The sequence below is a fragment of the Bombus affinis genome, chromosome 2, assembly GCF_024516045.1.
Source record: "Bombus affinis isolate iyBomAffi1 chromosome 2, iyBomAffi1.2, whole genome shotgun sequence".
Classification (NCBI taxonomy): Eukaryota; Metazoa; Arthropoda; class Insecta; order Hymenoptera; family Apidae; genus Bombus; species Bombus affinis.
This window is the reverse complement of record NC_066345.1, coordinates 6,608,586-6,629,345: the sequence shown is the minus strand read 5'-3', so window position 1 is coordinate 6,629,345 and position 20,760 is coordinate 6,608,586. Positions and strand designations below refer to the sequence as shown.

The following is a 20,760-nucleotide window of genomic DNA, read 5'->3' as shown; positions in this document are numbered from 1 at the left end:
ATCAAACTATCGAACGTAGAATGTTTAGTTAAAATTTAGATTCGCGGTGAAACAATTCGGTGTAATTATATTTGTATATTAACAAGTATTTTTTAAATATGGAGAGTAGAAGAGTAGAAAAATTGTATAATGTATAATTATGTATGATAATGAGTTGTTATGAACAATAATTTGTTATCTACTTAATACAGTTTAATCTTAACACAATTACAAATTATCGGGTTGACAATTAAGCGATTGCGGATTTTGTTATTACCACCTAATGACAAAATTCTCAATCATTTAGTTGCTAACCCAATATTACAGTTGACCTTGCTAAATACGTTAATTAAGGTAACTCAATAAAAAATTTTAATTTGACCTTATTTATTATTATTACTTGTAACATTGTAAACATGTATAATTTTAGGTATACTTAAAGTTAGTAGTTTAGAGGTATTTAATTAATTTCATACTTTATTAAAATTTAAATAAAATAATTTTTTAAAATCTATAGCTTTGTAAAAGTATCTTTTTATAATTATAAGGATTGATATTCTGTTTTAAACTGAACCGTGTTAAAATTACATATATATTACACATATATTTGGAAGAATGAAATATTAATAAATATATTATACAATTTATATTTATACAGAAACTTTATTGTTCTTGATCAGTATATTAAAAAGTACAAAGCCCTTTTAATTGTACATTTAATTTTGCACATTTAATATGTGTTTATTAATTTAGATAGTATTTGTACTATCATACCATGGTGGCATCCAATTTGCTGGAGGTTTTGCTCTTCCTCTAGAAATAGGGAGAGTATCGTCAATATTGTAATTTCTATCTGTTTGCCTTTTGCGAATCTCATTTTTATTTGTGTCAAAGATTCCATTATCCAAAACAACAAATGATTGGCCATTAGAGTGTTGCTTGGTGCTTTTACCAAAACTAGGAGAATATGGTCTGATAGTATTATTTTGAAGTACACAATCTGGTGAAGGATTATGTGTCCTTCCGGAAGACTGAAATGGTGGCAAATGTCTGCGTCGGAAACCTCTGGGTTCATCATCGACATTACAGACATGAAGTCGGTATGTTGGACTAGTTGATCTATCTTTCACTCTGGTACATTCTGGCATATTTGCCTGTGTTTGTCTTTGCATATGTGTTTGCGAAGATTTTGAACTCCTATATTGTAATAATATTTGTTTCAATTAGTATATTAATTATAGACAAGCTATGCTTAAATCAAATGTATACATGTATGTAATTATTCTCTGAGGCATTAGCAATACACTAGACCTTTATATAGATATTGAATTTTACTAATCTTATTGAACATAAAGAAGTGGTACAGTATAATATAAAATTTATTAAATTCCTACTTACAAATCAGACAATCTTTTTGTATTTCTTCATTAATATGTTGGAACTAATTAATTATTACCTGATTAATTTCGTTCATCGTATCATAGAAATTCATCATAAACGCGAAATTTAAGATATCTATGTTAAAATAAATTAAAATTTAAATTCAACGGAACTCTCAAATGCAAACCTTTGGCCACCTGTTGGTGATTTTCCATAGACATTATCTTCATGAACTCGAGTATGTAGCACTTGGAACGCGTCCTGATCTTGAGCAGCATTTGTGAAACCAAATTGGTCTGCATTATTTATCCAATAATTTTCTTTTCGTCTGGAAGCGCTTAAACTACGATCTCGTCTACGATGCATTCTCAGTTCGTTTCGTAACTGATTCTCACGTTTCGAACAGTAAGCTGTCTTATATTCTGGTTTAAGATCAAGATTACCCTCCAAACGTAAGTTGGCCGGCATTTTTAAAGTTTCAACCCTTGGTATATGACCATAAGGAATATATTGGGCTCGAACTTCACTTGTGAACTCGTGATCATGTCGTTTGGACTCTTGTCTACCGAAACGTGTATGTTTCGGAAGAATGTACGTTGAGCTCAAGTTCAACGGTGGTTTTCGATATACTGGGTGGTCTCTTTGATAATCTAAATATTTCGACTTATATTCCGGATCTTGATCAATTTTCGATGTAAATCTGGGCGTAGGTGAGGGAGATGATATTTTCGTGCCATCCGCTCGTCCAATTTCATCTTCTGGCTTTACGATTTTAGGTCTCTCCCTTGGAAAATCCTATAAATTGTTAATAATTTTGTACGATAAAAATGAGTTCCTCATTGAAAAAGGGGTATGTATCGCATCTACGGTGGCTATGAAAGTATTTCTATATAAATACATATCCTAATTTTTCAATTGAACGTTTTTGTATGAGGTTTTATTCTATTTCATTTTCATAGTATCAAATTCCAAATGATACGAAATTTAATATACTTGAACCTAATTAATTAGTAAATAGATAGTATAATAAATACAATGATGTACAAATACATTCTGTACCGATTTTTGGTTTCTTGTAGTATCAATTAACTCGTGTATTTTAGTGTGTATATGTATTAGGTCATTCCATAAGTTCGTGCCGTTCTTCGAGCGGTTATATATGTTAAGATTGTTTACATACCTTTCAGTTTTATGAAAAAACGTAATCCCCCTCTCGTTGTACTTCCCATTTTTCCCACTTTCCCATTTTTCAAGGTTCCCATTGGTCCCTTATCGCCGTATGTTTATAAATCGACACATGAAATGTATACACAAAAGTCGGCACGAACTTATGGGATGACCTAATAATATGTGGAAGTGTGTTATGTATAATACGTAGAAATGATATAGTGAAATAAGACGTTTAAATAAGGTCACAAATTGATCTAACCGCAGTTAGGGTCATACGCATTCGTGTAGGTCCCTACGTCCATTTTTTGAAATCAATTTCAATTATGAGTTCAATGACGGGCCATAAAATCAAAATTGCTAAAATATAAGCTAGAGATGACTTGTAATAGTTTATAATGATTATAGAGAGATAAATCTTCTTTCAAATGTATTGCTTACTTATATTTAGATATACAAAGGAAGAATTTTCGGTATTGGAATTGCAAATTTATTCGGATCAAAACAGTGTATTCAGAATAAGATTTAATGAATTTCAAAGCTAAAACTCGTTAGTAATTGCTAGATCGTGGATGTTTGAGCAAATTGGTATCTTTATGAATAGATTCAATTGAAATCACTGACACTCTTTTCACCGATACCAAACTTCACCAACAGTAACTTTGACCAATAACAGTTTTGACTGAGAACAACTTTAATTGAGTGGCGGTATCAGTACAGGAAAATAAGAGAGCATTCTTACTTACGTCGGTTTATTGCTGCAGATAGTCGATGGCCTTATGGTGACCGGATTAAAAAAAGCTACTCCAAGCCCAATTGTGTAAAAGCCTAATTGTGTTGTATGCTCCTTAATTAACAGGACGTAACGATATACTTTACCTTGTACGCGTCTTTATATTCCGGAATTTCAAGCGGTGGACACTTTAGGTCTTCTAACCTTGAGACCAACACTTCCAATTCCTTGTTTTTTCCCTTTTTCTCCATTAATTTCTTTTGCTTTTTCTCTGTTTCTTCGACAGCTTTGTTCGATTCACTCGCCAATTGCTGCTCTTTAGTACGAGAATCAATAAAGTTATCAGTGTGCTCAGTACTTTGAAAGAAGGAGTTCCCGGTCTTCAGATGAATTTCAGGTTTTATTAGTCGTGAACGTTCTGCGATGCAAAGATAATAACGATACATCCTGTATAATCATGGAATTCAAAGATATAAATGCAATCGAACCTCGATTATCAGAACAGATGTTTTTGTTGTGATCCCTTCAATGTATGATATCGCTTTCAAATTTTTTATATGTATAAGGGCCCATCTACAAATCTTCCATTAATAGATGGGACGTCAAAATTATCATAAATAATTTTGGGTAAATATGGAAAAGTGTCGTTTCTGTTACGAATTCTTCAATCTCTTTCAGTTCTTATTTTTGTTCTCCAATTTTTCATTCAAGGCACCGTTCTCAAATTTTCCATTAAGTGATTTCGTCAGACAAATTATTTTCTTTTAACAAATTGACAGGCAATTTACGCATCAAATTCCATCAAAATTAATTTCAATTGATTTATTGAATTTACCTTTAAATCCCAAAAACGTCGATTAATAGAAAATTTGAGAGTTGTAAAAAAAATTGGAGAATAAGAATAAAAACTGAAAGCAATTGAAGGACTTATAACAAAGACGAACTTTTATCCATATATAATAATAACTTTTATCCATATTTGTCTTTCCCCAGAAAAACGTTAGATACTCCAGCATTTAATTTCTATATTGCATCTCAATTTCATTAAACAAAATATTCATTACATTACATCATTTTTATAAGCGTTTCTGTAATTATATCGCAAGAGAATTGTATTTAATTAAAATCATAAAGTTATGGATCACATATCAGAGGCTTTTACAAAATTGATTGACTTTTATTCGATAATAAGTCAAGATATATGTAGGTCATTTTCATGATATCGATTCCATTATACTGCTAGTACTACCATGGAAATCTACAGAATCTTCCGACATGAACAGAAATCGAATATATTTTTATATGAGTATATACAAAGTTGGATTAATTTAAAAAAAAAACGTGAATTTTCTTCGAAATCGAATTTCTTAAAAACTGGGCACGCTGAAAAAACGATATACAGATTCGTGATCAAAGTGTCAGAAACGCCATAAAAATGTTTAATAGGAATCGGAACGTCGGGAAAACGTCTGAGTTGAAACTCAGACTTAGTGTTGTTTGAAAAATTCCCAACAGCTATGCGTGTCATGATTAGTTCGGATAATTAAGGTTCTGCTGTAAATAAATGAGTTTTTCATAATCACCTTTGCTATTATGTTTTTTAAACACATCGGCGTATTCTGCCACGAAATTAGCCTCTCCATTTAGTTTCAAATTAGTGTTCTGCCTTAATAGCTCCGGTCTTCGAATACCTACAAATGGCACATATTTTTCGTGATTTTCCGTGGTAGTTTCAAATTCACCTTCGAGTTTTAAATGCGTAGGCACACGCATAAGTTCCGGTCGGCTAACGTTCAGCCACTGGATGAATTTCTCGCATTTCTCAGTGGTCGTTTCTAAATTGCCTTCCATTTTTAAAGACGTGGGCCTACGAGCTAGCTCGCGCTTGTGCTGACCTTCGTAGCCAACGTATGACGAATAGGTTTCGGTATCCGTGTACAATTCTCCGTCATGTTTTAATGTAGTGCCCCTGTTGTAACAATGTAGCGTTAAAGTATAAATTGAATGATTAAAAGTAGTACAGCGATTAACGCTGCTATTATTTAGCACGATTATAACGGAATGTTTAATTCGTGGCAATAACGTTATGAATGTTGGATGCAACGATTACCGCAAAGTATTAGATCATTCCATAAGTTCCTCTCGTTTTTACCGTGGTATTTAGAGCAAAATTTGGAACGTACCTGTAAATACGTTTATAAAAATATGATTACACGTTTTCACAGAACTCTCGTTCTATCACCTTCTTCCCACCTTTCTGGCAGAGATAATGTGATATCTTTGTGGTTTTTCAAAAATATGTTTTGTAGAATTGAAATTAGAGTTGAAAGGAAATAAAATGGAACTGACAGCGTTCTAACTATCGAAACGAAATACAACGTAATTAGAGTACTCGTAAGTGCGACAGAGATATCAAAAACACAGAATATTGGAAAAACTACGATTACAGACATTGAAAAACAGGAACATGATATTGAAAATTATCTAGAGCGCGTAAATTCCTTGGATGCTGGCAACCATAGAAAAACCGTAAATATACCGACGTAATGAAATAATTTCATCGCGATAAAGACGATAATAATTACGATTTTATGCGAACGGGAACAGCAAACGAAAGCGATGACGAAGAGCTGCCTTCTCATGCTGAAGCATTCGTGGCATTCAAGAAAGATCTTTGATGGTTCAAAGAATGTAACTTTGTGCGGTTACTTATGTTGGAAGAATCATTTCAATCAAAGAATCAGACTTTACAGTCAAAGAGATACAGGATCCATAAGTATTTTAAGAATCTGTCAATTGATTTTAATCTGTATTTGAATAAATGAAATTTTGTATCGGAGAAGTGTTTGTTCTATTATTCGAAAATTCCATTATTCGAATAGCTTTGTCTGCCTGTTAGGTCAGATAAGAGAGAGTCTCTACTGAATTTGAACTATCGTAGTAAATAAAATCTGGAGAAGATAAGTTATTCGACGAAATTCTATTATCGAAACTGCTCCGTTATTCGAATTGCCTTATCCCTCAATCTGTTCGGATGAACGAAGTTCTTTCGTAATTTGAATACCGCAGATTCTATTGTAATTTGGATACTAGAGATTTCACTGTACAAGGCCGTGAATAATTATCAATTCAACCCCATTCTTAGATTTTTTATAATATTCATTATGATCAAAAGTTGACAAAATCGTTTGTACAGTTTCATATTATGATATAAAACAAAACAGAAGATACAACAAAGAAAAATTGTCTTCTTTTGAAGTCTGGAAAAAATGAAATTTTCTGTTAAAATTAGCTGCGAAAGAATATTAAATGTTCGATGGATCTTCCTTTATTTTCGATTACTTTTATTAATCTGTCAGGTATGCTATCCACTAATTTATTTAAAGTTTTGTTTTGAATATTCGTCCACGCGGATTTTATTCTTTTTCTAAGTTCCACAATGCTTTCTAAAGATGGTTTCTCCTGACCGTAAATTATTCTTCCTATAATTCCCCACAAGTTCTCGATCGAGTTTAGATCAGGATTCAACGCTGGCCATGATAATAATTCCTATTCCAAAATCTTGAAACCACTTTTTTGTAGTGGCGATTGTACGAACAGAAGCACTGTCTCGTTGAAAAATTCTCTTTTTTTCTTCTATTTCGGTTATGAAAGGCAATAATTCGCCGTGTAACATCTCCTGATATCCTACAGTGTTCAACTTACCCTTTATAAAAACAATTTCGCTTAACATATTCAGATATAATCGGTGGTTTCTCGGAAACATTGAAGAAATAATGCAAAAAATATGTTTGAGTTTATAATTATTCACAGCAATGTATATCAAAGAAATAAGTGCCCGGACACGTTTGAGTAGTGTCATCTGCTAGAACAAGTGTAATTGTTTGCTTCATAAAGTAGTTTTACCTTCTGATCAAAAAAGGTCGTTTAGGAGGATTGGTGTGGCTTGCAAGTTTGGAATTCGTTGTTTCAGTCTCCATCGTTTTATCGTTATTCATCTGCTCTACAAAAGTCTCGTCCTTTGTATTTTCAATTGGAAGCTCTGTATGTTTCTCCTCTTGTTCTTTGACGACTTTTTGGTTTGGAACTCTCCTATCCTCGATTGAATCTTTTGTCCGAAAATCTTCGATTCGTTTATTACTTTCCAACCAGGTATTTTCCTACGGTAAGGGGTACATCTATGAATCGGAAAATTATTGTTTAATGAATTGAGAAATGCTCTCACGTAGCTCTGTATCAATTTATGTTTCCTCATATCATTCTGTATATTCTCTCTTGCTCGCCCTTACTTTGCGAATGTTTTCATATTATTTTACAGTTATATACGCTATCGTGAAACTAAAGCGAGAAGGTTAAATTATAATTATTAATTTTCATCTACGATTATTAATATTTATCTATAGTCTATTAGTACTTATATATATCTACTTATATACTTTTGTACTTTTTATACTTTTTTTCTTGCTGATATTTGTAATCCGCTTATTATCTAAACTCGTAATAACCGAAAGCCTAATGCTGAAATTATAATAATAAGAAAAGGAAAGAAAAGAAAATATTTATCTATTGTCAATGCTTGACATTATATTATCAATTTAATATAATGTATAGTGACAAGAGGTTTCTATTAAAAATAAAAAATAACAAATCATTATTTATTGATAAAAAATTTAAAAATACCGTTTTCAGCGATAGCGTTATTATTATGTGATCCTATAAGCAATATTACATTTACGTCGATTTGATGAAATATTGTATAGTAGAATCTCATTTATCTGAACTTCTTTCGTTGATAATGAAATTTTATTTCGTTTCAATCGATTCAATGCATTGCTGTCAATCGAATTCGCTTATCTAAAGATACACTCCTATTATTTGAACGAAGAATCATAGGTTGCTATCAGGAACATCAATAAACTTCTATTTATACTTTCAGTTATGCGAACTGTATGCTTGCTGATGGAATCAGATAAATGGACATCTATCGTATCGAAACTACACCTTTGAAACAATATTATCCATGTTAGAGATTAAACCGTGGATGTTTATGCATTTACGAGAAATTTAGCGATGCAAGAATGCGTAAAATGCCCAAGATATTAAGAAAATATGTAAAATATCAAAAGTATGGTACTCGTTATAAGATTTAGTAAATGAAACAAATCTCTGCTTAGGTTTTCCAATTTCTTTAGTTGTATTCATAAAAATATGTACTTGCATAAATATCCGCAGTCTAGTTATAACCTTCTATTTTTCAATTGTTGGAAACATATTTAGTATTATATTTGTTCAATTCTTTCGAAGTATAATAAATACACTTTTACAAGGGCGATCCATAAATTTGTGCGATTTTTAATATATGATACATATTCTTTTATACTTTCTCCTGAATGAATAAAATTATTTGATCTACACGCGTAATATATAATTCTGTGTAGGAGTAAAAAATAACATTTACTTCTTAAATTTTTATGGAATTTTTATCAGTAACTAAAAAGAAAATTGTGTCACAAATAATGGTTATCGACAACCAAAAAGAAATTATTTGATATAATGATCATCGGCAATCAAAATGAATTCTCTTATCTATAATGGTTATCGGTAAGCAAAAAAATAGAAACTTTCATCGATAATAGTTTTAGGTAACCGGAAAAATTTTGATTATCTGTAAGTTGATTATCTGTTATTCGTAACCAAAATCAGTTAAAGTAATCCACCAATTCCTATACTAATCTACTAATTTTAATATTGCAACAAAAAAGTTGAAGAATGAAAAAACATTCTGCTTATAATTGTTATTTTTGTAAACCTTGAAGTTTCTATTTGACGTTGTATATTTCGTTCGATTAAGTAATTGTAATGTGATTATTTGTTTAGAAAGAAACATGGAAAAATTGGCAATTCGTGTACTTCACTACTGGGAGCAGAACTTCGAAGCGATAGCGATGACGAAGAAAATTTATAAAAATCTATAGTATAAAATTATATATACATATATTTTCTACAGTACTTTATAGGCTACAAAAAGCACACGAATATCCAATTCTTCTATATTCTTTTCCAAACAAATCATGAGATTCAATACAATGAATTAATCAAACGAAATATACATCACAGTGCTCTTCGACGGCTATAAAATGACATATTACACGTGTAAATCGAAAAGCTTTATACATTCGAAAAATAGTACAAGGAAATATATTTCGAATACGGACGAGTAACACAATTAAAAATACAAGCGTAAAATTTCAGAACAGATGCTAACCTTCAGGAACTCCTCGCTTCTCGCACGAAAAGCTTCACGATACTCGGACATGTGATCTTCGTGTTCAACCTCGACATTAAGTCCAAGATTGTCTTTTGGTTGTCCCTGTATACGTCTTCTCCGATAACGAGCCAATTCGTCGACTGTTAGTCCTTCCAGTAAGGGCCATTTTTCCTTCGATTTACTCTTTCGATTTTTACTTTTACCCTGCGCTAGCTCAGTGTCCGAGGAGGATTTATCGACCCCGTGGGAGAACCTTTGCCTGCGTGCAATTTTCAACATGTCAGATATTTTGTGAATCTCTGAACGTGCAATTTCCTTCGATTAAAAATGTACGAGTCTCTTGTTAGCGGTATTGTTCCTTGGCTATACAATAATATATTAAGTTGTATATCATATATTTATTCTATATTATTATACATTATATCTAATTATATATTTATTAGATCATGTTATAAATGATGCAGTTTATACTAGATATTAGATACCAGTATTTTCTCATATTCTTTATAATTCACTAATTTTTTCCATTACGTTTTCTATTGTAATCTTTTAAGACTTTGATAGTAACAACTGCCATCGTTTTAAACTTATATCTCAGCAAAACCGAATTATTTATAGCGTGGCCTAATAAATTCGTCCTGTTTTTTATATTGTAATGTTTATACTTGCTATTAGACTGTAGATTTTTATGGAAATTCATATTTTGAAAGAAAAAAAAAAAATAAAAACGAAAAAAGTGCAGCGTCGATAGAAAATTGTTTTACCTGCCAATTATTATAGAGAGCACTATACTTTGGATATATTTTTATATCGTGTGCAATCTTGCACTTGCAAATTTCCTATGAATGCATAAAAATCAGCAGACTATTTATCACAATTGCATTGTATTTATAACGTATTTGGTACGATACATGTAAAATTGAAATTCCTTGATACTTGTTTGATTGGATGAAAAGTATCTAAGAAATATCTTATCCAATATTAATGAATATTATTAGGTTGTAACGTAAATTACATGTATCGTTTTAAATTTAAAAACTCGTTGAATTTACGTTATTGTATATTGTGCATCTATCGTAAGAAATAATTATCTCTTTTATCTTTTAGCTTCCGGCTACCGTTATTACGATGTTAAGTTACATTCTCTAGCGTGTTTACTCCTGCTTGACCGATGCTATCTGTTCTTGAAGAATTGATCATTCAACTTCATCATTCAATCTACTTTGAGGAAATCGTGCATATTTATTTATAGAATTCATTCAGAAGAACTTGAAGTTAGACTCTACAATTGTTCTCTAAGGCTTTTACTTGAAATACAAAATACTAGGCTTAGCTATGTCCATCACTTTTCACCACACAAATTATACAACATGACAAATATGTACTGTAAAAAGGGAGGTATTTCTATAATTCTACTTACAAAGGACATTACTCAAATATAACACACTGATTCTAATGGAACTTTACAGATACGTGATATAGCCAAAAATATAGCTCAAATGTAACACACTGATTCTGATGGAACTTTACAGATACGTGATACAGTCAAAAATATTCAACACTTAACTTCTTTTATTAACGATCATTCACATTTAGGGTATAAAAGCAGTTATCAAAGTTGGGGTGAAAAATGTATTTTCTCGAATATGTCTGAAACTCTTAAAGGTAGGGTAATTATGTAGATGGACGAATTTTATGTTTTTGGATAGATATAGATTATATCTAGAATAGATACAGATATAGAGAAAACTAATAAATTTCGGAAGGTATTTCTTGAGCAACTATAAATTACTTTTATTTTCTATAAAATTATCTACACATCGCAAAAGCCGAGAGTAATTAATACTCAAAACAGTTGATCACACAGAACGATGAAACAAGATTAATAAAATTTGTAAAGGAAAATGATTATTAAAAAATCGTATTTTTCAAATGATCGAAGATTACTGTTTTCTGCTACGTTATCTACGAATCACACGAATCTAGAACAGCTAATATTCAAGACACAGTCGATAACATCCAAACAATAGTGAGTCGCACAAAGTAACGGATAGAAATGTTTCATAGAGTTTGTGAAAACAAATATGCTTTACAAAAGGTCATATTTTTTAAGTGATCGAAAATTAGAAAAAAATTCAAGTGATACTTCTTGCGGAGACGCGACGAGTAGAGATACCAAGAGTAGAAGTCGAGAGGGTGGAGCACCGAGCCGGGTGGATGCCCGGAACGGACTGAAATGTTTCAGCGAAGGGATTGAAGCTGTGGGGTGGAAACGGAGGCGGCGCGGCGCGTAGAGGGTAAAAACGTGGAACAGGAAGAGGGTGGTACGAAGCTACGTGCCTTTATAGAACGAGCCTTGTAGTCGCGACGCATCGATCTACGAAGAGAGGAGTCCGAAAAAGAAATTTCGTTACAGACAGCCTAATGGTTTATGTGCACGGAAGCGTTTAGCCTTTACTCGTACCGTAACGGCGACATCGTCGACCAACTTTCCTTATCGTAACCTGCGTAAATATTTCGAACAGAAGACAACTATTTTAAAACGTGTGTCACGATAATAATAGGAACATAGTACAGTAGAACTTCGTATAACGTGACGATCCGAAGACCGCGCCCTCGTATAACGCGATTGCAAAATTGCTGATGATTATGTAGAAGAGGGCACGCCTTGTCAATTTTGACGACCTTGAAATTAGTATGTTATCAAGGTCATTATTCTGAGCAACTTTTCCATATACGTGTTACCGCCGCTCGGCGTTAATTTCCGAGATATTTGCGAAAATCTTCGATAGAATTTATGTTACGATGTTTACGATCATGATTACAGTTTCAATTTGGAGTAAGCGGGCAGATTTTTATGTAGTCCAATCTTAAATTTTTTTATGAGAGAGATAATTATTATTGATTATAGTAGATGTAACTTATGATGGACTGTAACTGATAGTGTAACTGCAACTGTAATTAATGATTGTAATCGATGATTGTAATCAATGATGATAATCGTAATAAATAAAAAAGAAAATTGTTGGGTTATGGGCTGGCCCGGAGTAATATCCTAGTAGTAATATATAAAGTTGTATTTGCACGCAATGCTAACATGAAGTAATTTTCAATGAGTCTATTGATATATAAAATGTTGCATTATGTCTTATCTGTCGGTTCGTCATGTACATGCAAATAATCAAAGTCAGGTGATATACAGGGTGTCTTCTAAGGCATGGTACAATCGGTTGGGTGATGATTATACGTGCAAAAATAAGTTGAAAAAAAAGAATAACATTTTTTCATTTGAGGCTTCGTTTTCGAGAGAAATGAGTTTGAAGATCAGGTACTCGTGTATTAACTGGAAGGTTCGAAACTTAACACTGCTCACACTGTATACTAATTCTTTATTATATATAAGTTTTTAGTAAATATTTCGCAACTTCTGTATATTGTTTTGAATTAGATTAAAATTTTGTTAATGTAATCTTGGCAGTAGCGTCTCATTATAGTGCTAATAAAATATCAAAATGTTTTACGTGAGATGCACGATACGCACATAAACATTTTTTTATAGTAAACGTATGAATACTTTTGAGAGTCATTGTATGTCTTCTTTCTATATTTATAAATTTAATACTCTTATAAATTTTCTTAGATACTATGGGAACACATTTTCATTTTAAACTACGAGGTAACGCAAAGTCGAGAAATTGTCGAAAAGTTATCCAAGATTTATATCGAACCTTCTGAACTAGAATACTTCCTTAATTGAAAAAGAAAAATGGAATTGTCTATTCGGCAATCGATATCTCAACGTGACCTATAAAATAAGGAACTGAGCGTAATTGACCAACGTTTCTTCGTGATTGGCACACAATTACCCTGCACTTACAAATTGGCCTCGATTCCGAACACTGTGTCCATTATTGATACAGATTTGGAACATATCCAGATGCCTTTAAACCCTAAATGAGCTCTTTAGACGTATCTCTATCAATTATCCGTCAACTATCCTTAATAAATTTCAAACGAAAAATTGAGTGTCATAAATTTTCACTTATTAGGTCGTCCGAAAAGTTTCTTTCGTTTTATAAGAAAATAATGGATGCACATTTTCCGTTTTATATTATTTTATTGAATTACGTATGATCCATTTTGTTCTATCAAACTAAACATCACAACGTTCGACAGAGTAGATTTCATGTTTGTATAAAGATGCGTTGTTGTAAAAGACGTGTCTGTAAAAGAAAGACACTTTCCGGTCAACCTAATATTATCGTCGAATCACAGGCGATTTACAACGATCTGATTTATGTTATTTAATTCTGTCACGAGCCTCGAATTTCTTATGTCTCACCGTATTTCTTCATCGCATCTATAAAAATATGAATCTGCAGAAATAACCGCAGTAATATTTCGTAATTTTCATCGTTTTAGTTACATTTATAAAAATATGAATTTGCATAAATATGTGCAGTCTATTCATAGCGCTTACATTGCAAATAGATCACTTTGTCAAATATTAGATACGCATACAAATAATTCAAACTTGCTAGTGAAATTCAAAGTTTATTTAAAAGAAGAAATACCGTGAGTTATTCGAGCAGAGTATTTCATGATTTGAGATCATCTGTTAGACGAGTAACGTATTTCATCACAGAGTGTTTTGTCCAAGATCGTCACACTCGGACACTGGCAAAGGAAAACGTTCTATGAAATTACTGCGTGACAACGCTAGGGTACATACTGCTTCTACGACATACGAAAGACACAACAACAAGTCTCAACGATTAGGACATCTTGCAGTGGCCAGTTTACTCGCTAGACGTTATTTCGGATCATCATTTGTTCTGATCAATGTAACACGTCTTATCCGACACCCACTTGGAGCACTATACGGCATTTCATCGTGATGGGATTCGTCGCTTGTCTGGTAAATGTCTGAAAGTTACAGGAAGTAACAGCGAATCATTTTGGTTAAATACTGTTTGCTCTGTTGTTTTTTAGATGAACTTTAGTTTCGCTGGAAAATTTGGATTATTCACTTGTACACCTATGTACCAATACGTATACCTAAAAATTTTTGATTTTAGATTGTAGGGATGAACAAGCGGATGTTTTGTTAATCTCACAGACCAGCTCCAGTGTAATTCAGTAATTACTTGGAAGAGTTAAAAAAAAAAAAAAAAAAAAAAGAAATCCACAAGTAAGGAAAATCAGAAAAAACGAAGAACAGAGTTCCTTTATTCTTTTGCTAACTATAATTAGAAATGACCACAGAACGTCTGCGTTGAGCTAATTACGAAGGACTGTCGATCACTGAATAGCTTCGTTTACGCAAAGTTGTCAATCTGCTTATTGTAGGTAGTAAAACCATCGATGCAAATGAATAAAAGTAACATATGATATAATGCTGCGAATAAGATAGTAAGAAATAAGGAAGTTTTATAAGAATAAAGGGCGAATTAAAAGGAGAATTAATTTGTATGAAAGTTGATGGAGCAATTCGTTAAAGTAGAATCTATTTGGTCCCTTATATTTTTCTTGATTTATTATCGAAATGATTTTCATTTCCTTCGCTTATTGAGTATGCCTTTGCATGAAAATGATTTAAGAAACAGAAAGACATCGACAGCGCACAGTTAGTCTTATTGATAATCTGGCTCCCTTTAAAATAAAATAACTTCTTTAAAATAGTACCAAAGGACGTCATTTTTTTTTTTTTTTTTTTTTTTTTTTTGAAAAGTTAGAAGGATTAGTTTGAAGAATCAGATGACGAATTTAAAAAAAAACTTTTGAAAAAATTCCAATGGAAATTACTGCAAATGATGGAGCTTTTCTTTAACAAATGAATTTAAACGCTTACTTTTGAGATGATTTAACATAAATATTGTAATAACACATTGTTGGACGATCACGAGTTAAACAAAGTTAAGTTGCTAGTTTTCGCATGAAATAGTCAGTTAACGATGTGTTAAGGATTCATACGATAATTGAACAAAATATAGAAAATACAAAGTGGCTCGCGAAAGTATTTGAATGCAGAGACTTGTTACGACAGAGACTTATGAAGTAGATATAAATATCATCTTTGAAGAATGAAGAAACAGTAGACAGCTATGTGTTGCACATAAAACTGAAATTTCACAAAAAGTAGATATACGATATTTGTGCAGTCTGAGCCATCGATATTCTTTCTCTTTTCCAATCACGTCAGAAGCAGCTCGCCGTGATTAATCATCAAACAAGAGGTCACCTGCCGTTTTTCATTCCATATATCGACCGATAGATTAGAGCGAGCGTGTTCTCTAATCGCGATCGAGCCTGATTCTCCTTTCAGTGTTAACGGGCACGTGGTGAATAGTCACGAGTAGCTAGGGGCTGTTCTTGTTCGAGATCGTTTCGTGTGCCGAATTATCGCAAGCGTTCAACGAGGAACGCCACCTCCATAGTGGCGATGTAACCTCATGACCCGAATTTCCTCTCGTTGTACGACGAATTTTGCATACACCAACAAATAAATGTCCGTAACGCGTTGACGTACGCACACGCAACTCCGCCAATAGAATTGGTCGGTAATTTTGCCGGTTCGCGTGATTCGATCTACGGATGCATTTTATCAGCAATGTTTGCACGCGAATCTACTTTGAAAAAGTAAAGAGGCCACGTGCTTTAGAAACCTTCCTTTAAAGGTACGTTTAGGCCGAACGAGCAGAAGAACATAGAGCGAGAGTATTCGCGCTTGTATTCGTTTAGCGTGAGCAGTAACCGAGCAATTTGTTCGCAAACACGTTTATATTTCTGTTCCTCTTTGCTTTAAATGCTAAATGATAATTTACAGTTTGTTCGATACACGAACATTGGGCTAAGAGTGACCGAGAAATGGGACGTTTTTGGATTTCAGTTTGGTAACTTAGTGATAATTTATGATGAAACATCGATCACAGAAAATTTTCAATTCGTGCAGGCAGTTAGTCTCTGAGATACAAGGGGCCAAACTGTTGAATTACGGTTATAAAATTTATTCCTTTTACGTTTGTTAAAAAGAGCTTGATCCCAGGATAGTGGTAAACGTCAATCAACTGTTGGTTGTGTTGCAGTTACATTGAGGCACTTGTATGGTTCCTTGGATATGGTCGAATATCCGTGGGATACATATACTCAATTTCAATATATGTATATATGTAATAAATAATTCCGGTACGTACAGTCTGGTTAACGTTAATCTTCTATTATTTCAAATGTCGTTATATTGTTTTAATGAACTTATTTTCCACCGCCTTTCTAGCTTTCAAAGTTAATATGAGTTTAATAGTGAAAATAAAATATGTTGAATTATTTCTACGCATATAAAGATGATCTTTATTATAAAACTCCTATTTTGAGAAAAATATTTCTTTGATTCACATTTGTTGAAAGCTTTACTCCGTTTCAATACGATATGACTCTTAATTATTTCCATCACTTAAATAAATATTAATATTTCCGTATGAAAATTGTCGTTTTTAACGTAATCACGTAATTCAACTAGATTGTTTAATATTTACATATTTAGAATCTAGCTAAGAACTAATTATACGTGTATTTATAATTTGTAGGTCATTTGCTTAGTTCTTACGCTTCAAGAATTAAAAGTAGAACTGGGTCAATCAAAACCTCGAAACCTCAAAACCTCACAACTCTTCTAAACCGAAAACTTTGTACTATTTTGGTGCTTCGAAACTCTCATAATCCAAATAAATAATAATTTATATAAATCAATGTAAGTAATATGACTATATTACTATAATGTTATATCTATAATAATTATATAATATCTATAATATACATATGCGATTTTTCACTATAATTGTTAGTAAATCAGTATTTAAGTCCCATTCGTCTAATTATATGCATAAAAACATGAATTTATATAAATATCTCCAGTTTATTTATTTAGTATTATAATATTTATCATAGGACTATATGTATTATATATGTATGTATACTTTGATCTCTTCAAATTTCTTAGAAGTGTAGAAAACTTAAAATTCTAAGTGGAACAGGAAACAGCAGAAAGATATAATACTTAATAAGTAGAAAATATTATAATAATTATATAAATAATAATTATTAAAAATTTTAATTGTCCATAATATAAATTCAGTTTCTATAAATAACTCATGAAAATATTAAGACGATATGAATTTATCCTTATTTAGCTGATAATAATCCAATTGAGCTTGGTTTTAGACTTTGAGATTTGTTATAATCATTTATATCAAGAAAGGAATATTTGATTTTCTGAAAAAATGCTACAGTTTTAGTTCCTGATAATATAGATACTCTTTAGAAGAAAAAGAAAGTAAAAACATTCCGTATTCAAAAAGTTCGAGATCTTAGAAACAAAGTTTCGGATTTAAGTTTCGCGAATCGAACAATCAGATATCGACCCATCTCCAGATAAAAGCATACTTGTTATAAGAATGGCCGAATCGAATACCCAATGCAACCATTTAACTCTCACTTAGATGATGAATAGCCAAAGTGTAAGGGATGCTTTTAGCCAAGACAGGAAATTAAACCTCGATTCGAATCTATGGACGATCATTGTCAGTTTTCGTTCGAGCCTAACATTTATCATCCTAAATTCTTTAAAGTAATCGACTAGTTCTAAAGTAATTCAATCAATCAATTAACAAATGCCTAAAAGCAATTCGATACATTATTACTGTAATTAGGTTGCAAGGTAGTTTACGATATCTGTGCCAAGCACACCTCGTGCATTTAGGTCTCTAGTTTTAGAAATCATTTCAAATTTACTCTCCTTTCGTGACAGAAGTTTCGATCTTTATAAAAGCACGAATCTACCAACCATAAATTTACATTGTAATGCAGGGATGCCTATGAAACTCTCAATTTACATAGTTAGAATATACTGTAACTGAAATTCCCTTTAAGTCGATTTCTATTAGAATATTAAAAAATCCTTCACTTTCTATCGTACCGTTAGGACAACCCAAAATATTCGATTGAAAGTGAAAAAAGGGAAAACGTAATGAAAAAAGATAAAAGGATCGTCAACGTCTACTCTCATTTGCAATCTTTTTCAGTCAATTTATATTATTGAATTTTATTTTTTATCACTGTGGTTAAAAAAATAATTCCAAAAACTTACTTAATATCTTTCCTCATTACTATTTTCTGTTCCACTCCTTAATTCATATTTTTATGAACATAATTGAAGTACTGGAACTTAAATAGGGATTTACTAAATATTATGAGTGTTATTTTTTTAGATATTATTACATATTACGTATATTCTAAATATTTCGAAACTTTATCTATAAATGCACAAATTTCTGCAGTCTGATGAAATTCCTACGAACTTCATATTTTATGATTCTCCAGATTGTTATCTCCAAACGTTCCGTTAATGAAATCTGATACTCTTCAAACGTTCAGTTATTGAAACCTGATGAAATCCTTCAATGATTATTTCTGCTACGAACAAAGATATTTTTTCTCAAGTTTTTCCAATTAGATGTTTTTTTCTAATTAAAATTTTCTTCATTAATTTCTTAATTATTTTCTCCTGTATAATAAATGACAATTTTGATTCTTCTATATTTACTTTATACGAAACCGATTTAACTTTACAATATTATATTTTATATTTATATTATTGTATAATTAAACTGTGAATGTTTATGCATTTATTGAAAATTTAAACATACAAAAATGCACAGATTGCACATAATGTAAAAATACATAAAATATTCAAAGTATAACATATATCCTATAACCTATATTCATATATCCTACTGTAAGAAATCCTGTTCCTTTAGTTGTATTCATAAAAATGTGAATTTGCATAAACACTCGTCGAATCATAACTAGAGTGCGAATATTTATGTAAATTCATATCTTTATAAATATAATTTAAAAAATGGAAATTAGACAAACATTTCATTCATCTACTAATTCTAAATATTATAACTACATTTTTTATATTTCGTACATTTGTGCTTATTATGTGTATTCTGTGCATATTTGCATTTTCAAATTTCTCATAAGTGCATAAAAATTTACAGTCTAACATTTTTTATTTCAAAAACTTTAATATTCTCAATCAGTTTAATACCATCGCGTTTGGTCGAAGTAATATAACTTCTTGACATCTCATGTATTTTCTTTCAATGGCCCTATAAAATCTATAAATAGCTTAAGAACGGTGTCCTTAGCGGTTCGTTAAACCTTGCGAGTTCGATAGCCTGCAATTCGTTTCCCGCCTAGTCAAGTTGACGGAAATATTACCTTTTGCCAGAACGGTCGCTTCTACCCCCGTCCATTGCATCCTCCTATCCAACCAGCTTCCGGTTCTTGAGTCTATCACGTTCGAATGATCGTTCTTCTAATTGTAAATAGCTTATCGAAAGCTGTTATGTCTAGGTGCTAGCGAAACGAAATCGATTGATGACTCGACCGCACCAGATCCTTCTGCTGGCGTGACTGGCTTTTCGGGCAAGATGTTAATGAGAAGGTGCCGGTGATACACCTGCGCAGCTGCGGGTTCGAAACGCTCGACCGACCGGGCGCTAGATGGTGTAAAGAAGACGACCACCAGCGAGCCCAGTCGTAGCACGCTGTCCGGTCGGACTGCTGTTCGTAGAATTCCACAATCACTGGATTGCACCAGGGCGTAATAGCATGCCCTATCGCAATTTCCACGTAGATTCTCCAGTTCTTGGGAATTTCAGCTGATTAACAGGGAATTTTGTATTAGTTTCTTTATCTATTTTTGGTTATATGTATAGGTTATAGGAACTGTTCACAGTTGTATAATAAAAATGAATAGCAAAAAATACATGATGTAGAATTGATATAAAAATTGATTTTAAAGTTTTGTAAACTAATCTGTACTAATACTTTTGTTGCTATATATTACATATACATCAGTTACATTTGAAGTTGAAGTAGAGTTAATTCAAAAACTTTGAAACGATTATTTTTAAAAGAAAATTAACTTTGAAATAATTGTTAAATTTTATTGGATATTCTGTGTAGGCTTCACATTCAGATAACAAAAAACAGATTATTCCTGAAATATGTATAGAAGCGAAAAACTAGAATATAAATTAGTATATGTACATAACAACTACCTATGTGATTGTAGAATTCCATCAAAATTGAACTTTTTACTGATTGAAATATAAAATATTCATTTGTAGTAACCCTTATACATACGATTTTTTGTTTGATTTTTCTT

At 31.9% G+C, this 20,760-nt stretch overlaps 1 protein-coding gene and 1 long non-coding RNA gene across 12 annotated transcripts; one reads left to right on the top strand and one right to left on the bottom strand.

The window, feature by feature from the left end:
• The first annotated feature begins 136 nt into the window (after positions 1-136).
• LOC126924762 (uncharacterized) lies at positions 137-20,358 on the top strand. Of its 6 annotated transcripts, none has more exons than XR_007713654.1 (5): positions 137-333; positions 14,173-14,445; positions 16,613-16,712; positions 17,111-17,274; positions 19,944-20,358. It is a non-coding gene; the product is annotated as an uncharacterized LOC126924762 (long non-coding RNA). The 6 variants fall into 6 exon arrangements; XR_007713658.1 differs by having other exon boundaries at positions 14,606-16,712; XR_007713655.1 differs by having other exon boundaries at positions 14,520-16,712.
• LOC126924519 (uncharacterized) lies at positions 623-19,987 on the bottom strand. Of its 6 annotated transcripts, none has more exons than XM_050739138.1 (9): positions 10,948-11,764; positions 10,296-10,366; positions 9,525-9,786; positions 7,166-7,419; positions 5,002-5,228; positions 4,843-4,950; positions 3,406-3,677; positions 1,547-2,154; positions 623-1,176 (listed from the first exon to the last, which is right to left on the bottom strand). In XM_050739138.1, the coding sequence occupies exons 1-9, from the start codon at positions 10,954-10,956 to the stop codon at positions 729-731; spliced, it is 2,259 nt and encodes a 752-aa protein (XP_050595095.1). In that variant the 5' UTR covers positions 10,957-11,764; the 3' UTR covers positions 623-728. The 6 variants fall into 6 exon arrangements, with proteins under 6 accessions (XP_050595095.1, XP_050595105.1, XP_050595076.1 ...); XM_050739148.1 differs by having other exon boundaries at positions 5,155-5,228; XM_050739119.1 differs by having other exon boundaries at positions 4,843-5,228; positions 10,948-11,185; positions 11,674-11,752.
• Positions 20,359-20,760: the final 402 nt, after the last annotated feature.